Source organism: Montipora foliosa, chromosome 11 (assembly GCF_036669935.1).
Source record: "Montipora foliosa isolate CH-2021 chromosome 11, ASM3666993v2, whole genome shotgun sequence".
Classification (NCBI taxonomy): domain Eukaryota; kingdom Metazoa; phylum Cnidaria; class Anthozoa; order Scleractinia; family Acroporidae; genus Montipora; species Montipora foliosa.
This window is the reverse complement of record NC_090879.1, coordinates 29430047-29440046: the sequence shown is the minus strand read 5'-3', so window position 1 is coordinate 29440046 and position 10000 is coordinate 29430047. Positions and strand designations below refer to the sequence as shown.

Below are 10000 nucleotides of genomic sequence, written 5' to 3'. Positions count from 1 at the left end.
AATGTCATGTCGTCACAACAAAACCATAAAAAACAAAAAAAACAAACATTTCTGGTTATTCATGTACTGGTAATCCAATTTGAAGGCTCCTATTTTCATTGTTAACAACACAAATTGGTGTGGAAACATGAGAAGCTAATTGTCGTACGGAGGTGTATGAACAAGGTTTGTGTGTCTGGGTCTACTGTATACAGTCCTTACATTTCTTTCATCGAGTCCTTTCATGAGAACACATAGGAGCCCAACAAATTGAACTGCTCCCAACTGTTTGGCTTCATAACTCAGTTGGTTGAGTATTACACCGGAATGGCAGAGGTCATAGCTTTGAATCCCGCTGGAGCCACCTTAATTGTTCAGGTGTCCATAATTTTAAGACAATAATATATATTGCTTAAATTGTCCAGATCAGTGGAAGGATCGTTTCTCTCTGATTTTCACTTCAATGTCTACAACATAACATTTAGCTGAGAGCTCATTTTCCATAGTGAGTCACTCTTTCAGACAAATCGCATTGGCTCTATCAAACCACACCCTTCCAATATGCACTCTTCAAGTGCCTACCTTTAAAACAATCTTATCTTTAGCAATACAATCCACAGTCACTCTTAACAAGAGAAAAGGGTTCGCCCGCCAGCCGTTGGGCTCAGTCTCTTTAGCATCGGACTGCTCTTCGGGAGGTCGTGAGTTCATCTTTGGCCGGACCAACACTCTTTATATAACTGAGGAGAAAATGCAACCTTTGTAATTGCATCCTCAAATGGTTAGACTTTCAAACCTTCTCGTAAAAGGACTACAAACTGTAGGCTCCGTCTCACAACCCTTATTTGTAAACTCTGTGGGGCGTTAAAGATCCCACATACTATTCAGAAAGAGCAGGGCTCGGAGTTGCGGAAAACGAAAGGAAAGGAAAGGAACTTTATAAAAGTGTCTAGTTGTTCTAGCACTCGAGCACTAATTGGGGACACTGTAAACGCAAATGAAGTCAAATGTTAGCTTTTTAGGAGAGGGGAAAACCGGAGTACCCGGAGAAAACCTCTCGGTGCAGAGTAGAGAACCAACAAACTCAACCCACATATGACGCCGAGTCTGGGAATCGAACCCGGGCCACATTGATGGGAGGCGATTGCTCTCACCACTGTGCCACCCCTGTGAACATTGTGGTCTGGTTTGAATTCTGAGAGCCACAAGTTTATTAGTGTTGAAGCACTGCAGTATTATCAAGTGAAGCTGTGATCTTCGCAGTTATGAACGCAATTTTTGCAATTGCGTAAAGAAGCCTGAAAAATTCAGGACTTCAACGGGGTTTGAACCCGTGATCAATTTCATATAATTATAATTTCATCGTTGATTCATTCCTCACGGGAACATTAGAACCCACAAACGACCAGCTCCCAACGTCAGTGGCTTCATAGCTTAGTTGGTTAGAGCGTCGCACCGGTATCGCGAGGTCACGGGTTCAAGTCCTGAATTTTTCAGCCTTCTTTACGAAATTGCAGAAATTGCGTTCATAACTGCGAAGATCACAGCTTCACTTGATTTCATATCCGCAGTTCATATATGATCCATTTCATATATCATTTCATCGTTGACTGCAGTATTAGGGGCTAACCTCATTAAAAATAACGAGCGTTTACTTACTAAACAAAGTGTTTAACTGTTCTGAAAAGGTCTCTGTTGGGAGGTAGGCTCATCATTGGTCTGCCATTGCTCTTGTTGTACTAATCATCATCATTCATAAAAAATTGATTGAAAGATCGAGCTAAGATATGATTATCTTTTAATAACAGCCAGATATCATGAACCGTATTACATTGAAGTCGACTTGGAAGATAGCGAGCTGAAGGTCAGTTGACACCGGTTTAGAGAGCTACTGTGTAATACGTAATTTGTAATAAAGTTACAACAACAGAAACATCATTGAAAACGTTTGCTGTTGAAGTATTTTGATGTTATCCCATCGTACAATATCGGCAAATGATCAAGACATAAGTGGATAAGCAGGGACAATTTTAAATTGTTTATCACCTCAACACCCTGTCCTACTTTATTTATTCTCCGAAATCGCCCCAAATACATCGTGTTGTTTTTAGAACCTTTTGATTGAAATTTTACTTTTTTATTGGCTTTCAAAGACGGAAAAAGTGGTCATACTTTGATCCAAAACTGAGCAATGAAGGGGACTAGGTTTAACACCTGGTTGAAGTCACAGACCACTTTGCATTGAGATAGTTCTTTGAAAACAGCGATGCAAATTAGTGGTATCCGTACGTTTCGCCCACAGTCAAGGGGTTTCGCCCACACTGAAGATGATTCGCCCACACCCGGTATAGAACCTATTCCCCTTCATTGCTCGCTTATAGATCGAAGTGTGACCACTCGTCCCGTTTTCCAAGCCAAAAAAAAGTGACTTTTCAATCAAAAGGTTTTAAAAACAACACGATGTATTTTGGATGATATCGGAGAATACGTAAAGTGGAAAAGTGAGTTGAGATAATAGGCACTTTAAAGTAAAGATTGAAAAAGAACGATTTAATGTAGTATGCTCACGTTGTCGTCAAAACGGAATGTTAAATTTCAAAATGACGTTTTCGTTGATGGGAGCTTAAGCGAGCAACATTTTTTGAGAAGAAGATGGCAACCGGAAGCGTGCTGTTTTCCCTTAAACTTGTCTTCACACAACCACATTTTACATTAGAGATGATTAGTTTAAAAATGCGGTAGACACTATTGTTCTGGCATGCGAAATGCTCACTTCAGGTTGCCGTCCGCATCTCAAAGACGTGGGTGCTTAATGGGGCAGTTTAACGCTATTTTAGTCAAACTTAAAAACACGAAAAGACGTCTTTGCATCAATGACGACCAAAAATTAATGCTGTAGTTTTGTTGCCAATAACCATTAAACTGCACTGAAGCTTTTCTTTCTTGTTTGCAGCCAAGGATGGCGAGGATGTAAATGGATTGAAACTTGAAACAAATTGGCCAATTTTTTTCAAGTTTGGAGACGGCGTCTTGAGAAGGTCGCCAAAAATTTATATTAAATACGAATAGCTCTTTGTGCCATAAATACATTTTATATCTTGTCAGTGGGTTGTCAGGAGTGATCTACGTGTGAGCTAAAGTACTAATTTAGATGTTGACCTAAAAGCAGCGAATTTAGCTTGACAGTGCCCCTTTAAATTAAGCGTCCTATTATTTTAGGTTAAACACATTCATGATTTTGAAAGATGGCGATGATGACGAGGATGACGTTGACAATGATGATAGGGAATTTAAGATCTACGACGGCGACGGTCGACGAAAACGTCACCTCAAAATATAACTTGGCTCTATCGTAAGTCTTTCGCGATTATTCAGTCTAGTTCGCGTCGTACAGTGTGGGAAAAGTATCCTAAAAATAAATCGGTACGAGCGGTTTCAAAGTTAAAATAGAGAATGAAAGATTCTCTGTTGCATGCTTACGTTGTCGTCAAAACCTCAAATTTGGTGATTTCACGTCGTCGTTATGCAGAGGAACGCAAAGATACTTGCTAAAATCCGTGCTGCACGTGCAGCACGATTATTTATGCTCTTTTAACCAATGATATTATTGCTTTGTGGCGTTGTCGTAGTCGTAGCCGTCGTCGTTTCTTAAATTCCCTAATGTCAACGATGATGACAGTGGGGAGCTTTAGCAACGACGACGGGAACGGTAACGAGAACGTCATCTAAAAACATAAAATCGCGTTATTGCGATCACTTTGAGACTATACCAAGCTTTTTGATATGACAAAGGTGTAGCAGTACGTCAGGAATGAAACCGTTACGAGCGGCGTTTAATTTAAGAGAGAAAATGAAAATATATCCTCAAGTGCTGACGTCCTCCATAAAACCTCAAATTTGGCTATTTCACGTTGTTGTTTTGCTGACGACGGCAAAGAAATGGACAAAAGTGAAAAACGCACGTGCAGAGCGTGCAAAGCTAATGTTTTTGCCTACTAAATATGCAAATTTGTGACGTTCTCGTTGCCGTCGCCGTTGTCGTTGCTAAAGCTCCCTAGTGACGATGACGCCGACGATCTGACACCAACGCCGACGTCGACGACGATGTCGACGTCGACGACGATGTCGATGACGAAGACAATGATGATCAAGACAACTGAACCATCCATTTTTTAAATGAATCGTGTGAAATTAGTTTTTCTTTCTTTTGTTTAGATCAACAAACACACAGTACCGTACTTCATTCCCATTGATACTATCAGCCAGAGATACCTAAACACTGATATTAAGGTATATATGTTTGTTAACTTTTAACGTATCATTGCGGAGATTTGATCACTTTATTTTCTCGCGAACAGTGTCGTCCCTTCAGTTCATTTTTCACGCAAAGGTGAAGACGCCGTTCCCTCTAACAAGCACTTCTCTAAAAAGCAAAAATAATTATAACAAGCTCTCCAGACCTCTCAACAACAAGGCCGCCAACTCAAAGTGAAACGCACGCACCTTGGGCTTGCTCAGTACAGAAACCTCTGAACTCGTGACCGCACACCGTCTCTAATCACATGTTGGTGTCTTGTTGGGATCAACCGTTTGCACCACAACCGCTCTCGGTTGCACTCAACTTTGTGGCCTAAAATTTGTCTGACTAATTTCATCACACTCTTTCCATTTCTTGCATCTATTTTGTACCATGATCATTTTTTTATGATTGACAAGGTCACGTGATACGGTCATGCCATTTGGGGCCTATTGTCTCTCTAAACTGCGAGGACTGAATCGAAAACGGTTCTATGACTAAGGAGCGCTTTCCAATTGAAAGGTTAAAAACAGTGGGAATTTCGCCAAATGGAACGGTACAAATTTTCCGCAATGAAAAGGCAACCTCCCATTGGTTAGAAAACTGGTAAAAGTTTCGGCTTAATGGTTCGGTACTGCATTCCATCAACAGAGCACGGGTTTTCCATCATGAAGCAAATGGTTCAGCGATAAACTGGTCATTCCGGTGAAAACGGAGAAAGAGGAGTACGTGTGAAGTTATTCTTTTTTGTCTGAAAAAAATTCCAGTTGGAAGAACTGTTCCATTTGTTGTCTCACCGGAACGACTGGTTTTTTCCCATTCAAAAGGAAAGCGCTCAAGGAATCAACCGGGAAAAGGGAAAAGAACGGTTGGTCCCTCTAGAATACGAATTTCAGGTCCATGTTTCGATTAAACACCTGCAGCATTTTCGTTTGAAGATGTCCGTCTCGGAAGTATATTTTGCAGTCGAAGATTTAAGCATTGTTCAAACGTGTACTCCAAACGCAAGTGCATCATTGCCGTGACGTTGAAATCTTAAATCCCACGACCTGCTCCCGTCTGACCTTGTTGCTCAGTTGGTAGAGCAGCGGTGATCTAACAAGAAGGTCGTGGGTTCAATTCCCATCCTGGTCAGAGTTTTTCTCTATCCTTGTGTGGGCCCCATTTCCATTAGTAAGGCTAACGCTCACATGGTTCATATTGGTAGAAAACTACTAGCACTTGACATTACACTCTAATAATTAAGTCAGGTTTTACCGTAGACCGAGACGTTGACGCACTCTTGCAACGATGGCATCTCTGCCTCTCTAACTTCGAGGGTCGTTCTTATTTTTTTAGAAGTTCTTCATGGTTATATCAGAGCACCTTAATGCTTATGTGGCAAGACGAGAGCAGGTAAATTTTGAAAAGAAACTGACAAGATTAACCAACTATGTTGCGGAGGAAAAAACCCATGAAAACCCTAGCTGGCTATTTACAAGTGCAGCCGAAATGTTGAAGCAGAGGTTACCAGGTTCAAATTGAAATAGTGGCCAGAGTGCTTCTTGAACCCGGGATCTCGAGATCTCAGGGCAAGCACCCTATCCCCTGGGTCACCCTTTCAGTTTGTTTCCCAATGCATATCATGTGAAAATACTCGAGATATTTGATCCATTATCCCTATCATTAAGAAAGCGTGCGCATGCACGCATAAGCATGTCCGATTTTAAAAGAAAATACTCTATAGTTCGGTTTCTTTACTTTCTTTCGCAAGTGATGAAAAGAAAGTCTGCGCATGAGCAGAAGACAATACGACTAAAAACATTCTCGTCACCAGAGCCTCGGATCTTATGTCTGCGCATGACCCGAGGCTCTGGGAAATGTAGGAGAACATACGCCGTAGGGTTTCTTTGGCTTGAACCTTACGGCGCCTGCTCACTCCTCGTGTCAACATGAATGCACCAAACGGGGAAGCTTTTCATTCTTCTTCACGAAAACCAACCAGAAGGGGGTTGAGATTGGACTAAGTGGCGTAGCGGCTCCAGTAAGATCATATTGTCAATTGTGCCTGTAGGTTCAACTTTGCCAAGAGCAATACAAAGAAAAATTGGAAGATGAAATATCCTGCAGTCCTGCTCATGATTATGTCCAGTTTAAAACAAAGGTAACATGTTGTTCACGGTTGTTTGTAACAGAGTCTTCAAGAAAAAGCTCTTATTTACACAACAATCCCCCCCGGCACTACTTATAGATAGCAACTTTACAATAAACACCTCTAAATAAACAAAGTAAAGAATCTCAATATTAAAGCGACTTTGCATTTCCCGGGCACAGCCATCTTGAATAATTGTGATGTGTCGTGGCTTCGCTGTGGTGTTTTTGTAAAACCGTTACTCGTCGTAATTAAGCAAGACATTCTTTTGTATGTGCAACATTTTATTTAATTAAAATGATTCCTTTCATACTGCCTTACAGATTGTAGCCAATATCAGATGATCTTGAAGGACAGTTGCTTTCAAAATTTTACATATATAAACGTTCTTTCAACTTTTGAAGCAACTTTGTCTACAGCGGATTTAATATGGTGCCTCGGCCCCTACAAGCAAAAATTAATGACGTCAGCAAATTCAACCTCGTTCACAGGGTCCTCTCTCTACCTCCCTCGAGAGAGTACCCTGGTTGCAGCTGGTCACGTGTCTTCGAGATTTTGTAGATTCTAGAAAATAAATGGAGGGGCATGATAGTTATATTTTTGTCTCCACTGGACTCGTCTCCTGAGCTCAGCAGAGAATGGGAATTAAACATCACGTGGCGCGGGAATGTCAATTTGTCTCAAACAAAGTACTTGTCTTCCGTATCCTGTTGGAAGGAGTGCCACTACATTTAACCTTACATAAAACGCTTTCAGACAAATTACTTGTTGTGCTTCTAAAATCTGGTTTGTACCACCCGAAAGCAGCACAACTTGAAGTCTGCCTTAAGTACGTGGGCACTATTTGGAAAAAAAACCAATCCGCCCTCCCCTAAATAAACCTGAATACTATGGACAAAATTAAGTCGAGGACCCACCCTCCGCGCGCATTTCATTTGTTCTCATAGGCACGTGACCAGTCGCAACCAGGATACTTTCTCGGAAGAGGAGGACAGAGGACCCTGAGAACGAGGTTGCAGCAAATTTTCTCTGTGAAGTGTAACGCATGACGTCACGGAGGCTAAGATTGGTTTCCCCAACTTATTCCCTCAAAAAAACATGACTTTTGATCGAGTAAGTGAAATATTTTTTAACCAAAAAACTCTTTTTTGATCTCTTAATAGTCATTTGATGGTGTGGACAAAGGTGTCGTTGTAAAATTAAGCTATGATAAGCTGACGTTAACGCGCCCCTCTACGGTTGAAATCCAAAGCGACGGTAAGTCACGAAATATGCCTTAGTGTCTAAAACCGTCGCGTTCACACTAGTCGGAACAATTAGTTTAAACAAACGCTTGGTCTTCAAACAGGTCTCGAGTGACCGTGCGAGTGTTTGCAGGTGTTTCTTATGAAACACGTATGTGCCAAGTTAAAAAATTGAAAGCTTGAGTGCCAAGCACAGTAAAGCGTTGTCTTAAAGACGTTTACTCTTTGTGCGTTTTCGCTAGTCTTGCAGAATCAAACGCCTGAATACAAAGGATTTTGAAAACGCGTTCTTTTAAAATCGCTCTAGTTTTAGTGTGAACATGCGAAAACGGAGACGTCATGTTGTGAAAACATTTAAGCGTGGATAGGTGAAAACAGAGACTTTTAAAAACGATGATATATATAAAAAGCGTTGGAGAATTTTACGATCAGTTTTGTCCTTTTTGAGTGTTTTAGTACGGATAGTAGGTAATGATACGAAAACGCTGTGTGGACAAAAAAATATTTTGCTTCGGTTTCGCCTGGATGAAAACGGCGAACTTTTAAAACTTATTAGTGTGAATGTGGTTCAAGCATTATTTTTTTAGAATGGGTAGCTATTATTTGCGGTTAGGTGTGGATGTTTACCGTCAGAATTGAGTGAAGCGTTTATAGTCTATATTTTGTGAGGGTACCTCGAAATAGCCAAAGGCTAATGAACTTTGCGGTCCTGAATCAGACCAGACCAGAGCACAACACCGGGAACTACATGCCCTACTCTTTTGGAATAGTGTGTGGGATCTTTAATGTCCCACAGATTTTATGAACATACAAGAGATTTTAGGCGAGGCCTTCGGTTTATATTCCTCATCCGAGAAGACTTGAAAGTCTAACCATTTGCGGATGTAATTCCAAAGTCAGGACTTCCTCCTCAGTTATTTAAGACTCTGAGTGTTGATCCGGCCGAAGTCGAAGTGACGACCTCCCGCATGGCAGGCCGATGCTCCACCAACTGAGCCCATCGCGGAACTCTGTCAACTTAACCTCACTAGACTACCAGTGGTTTTAGCTGACCGTCAGACAATCTTGCTCAACGCAGCGATCTTCAAGACTTTTAGAGTGGAGTTCGAGTTTTTTGTTGTGTGCACGCCCACTTGAAAAAACTTGATCTCTCAACCTAATGCGCATGTCCCCAGCTGAAGACTTCATCCTCCTTTTCCAGTCTCGTCTCCAGAGTCTGCTTTTCTTTTGGTCAGCACCAAGAACACGGACTCTGGCCACTTTCAAGGCGCGAACTCCGCAAATCACGGACGTCCGGCTCCTCTACGCACGCTCAAAAATTGAAACAACAGTGGTTGTCAACGGTTGCAATAAAGGACCGAGTCCGTGTTCTTGGTGCTGACCAAAAGAAAAGCGAGCTCGGGGGACGAGATTGCCTCCTTTTCCAACTCGTCCTCCAATATTGAAAGTCGCTAAAATCACTCTTCGTGCAATTCAAAACCTGATTTGAGCGGGGTCATAACCAATTTTGTTGTAGCTGAATAATCAATTAGGTTTAAACTTATTTGACTTTCAGGAAGAAAAACAGCTGCATCAGTGAGGGCACTTCGTTCCAAGGAAAAATTCTTCAAAGAACTTTACCTTCATCATGCATTTGCTGAAGCCTTTACTTGAGTCAATTCCTCCTTGAATTTCGTACAAAACAAAACACAAAGCTCTCCCCTTTGTATGGGGAATCAAGTTTTTTTCTTTACGGATTCAAAAATGTTCACGTTCACACGAATCCGGATTCAAATCGAATTTGCCCGTCTACACGTATCCGGATTCGTATCCAGAGCATGCGTCATCAGGCGCGCGAGTTGTCGACAAGAGAAGCGACAGCATATTTTCGTTCTTTCAGCGGAATATTTACGCCGTAAAGACTTGATCTGAGTAGGTAACGTCATGGGATTTCAAATAATCCGGATTCAAAACTTTCCACTCTTGAGAGCGGATTCAAAAGTTGCGGATTCGCATTCCGGATTCGCCGCATACGTGTGGACGGAAGGCGATTCCGCAAAGAAAAAGGTGCGGATTAAAATAAATTCGGATACGTGTGAACGGGGCCTTAGAAACGAACACGGCAACGGCAACGACAAGAACGAGAACGAGAACGCCGCAAAACCGTAACCAATGCCAGACTTTATACGAGAATATTCAACACCAAGAAGACAACAAATTAACAAGCCTTCTTCCTGATGTCATGTTCTCCAAGTACGGTTTAAGAAATCCACGCACGTACCCTTTGTTCAATTCTTGGATTTCACATGACGTGACGGCCGCCATTTTGGTGTCCCCAAACAATGAAATGACGGCCATGTGGTTGTCCCG

General features: G+C 41.7%; 1 protein-coding gene across 1 annotated transcript in view; it reads left to right on the top strand.

The window, feature by feature from the left end:
- Positions 1–10000, top strand: part of LOC137975041 (centromere protein O-like) — a 20301-nt gene that overhangs the window by 7039 nt on the left and 3262 nt on the right. The window contains exons 7-12 of the mRNA XM_068822074.1: positions 1788–1843; positions 4195–4269; positions 5615–5671; positions 6330–6419; positions 7571–7664; positions 9207–10000. The exon at positions 9207–10000 is cut by the window's right edge and continues 3262 nt beyond it. Coding sequence (XP_068678175.1) covers positions 1788–1843; positions 4195–4269; positions 5615–5671; positions 6330–6419; positions 7571–7664; positions 9207–9304 — 470 coding nt within the window. The 3' untranslated portion in view covers positions 9305–10000. The remainder of the gene's footprint in view (positions 1–1787; positions 1844–4194; positions 4270–5614; positions 5672–6329; positions 6420–7570; positions 7665–9206) is intronic.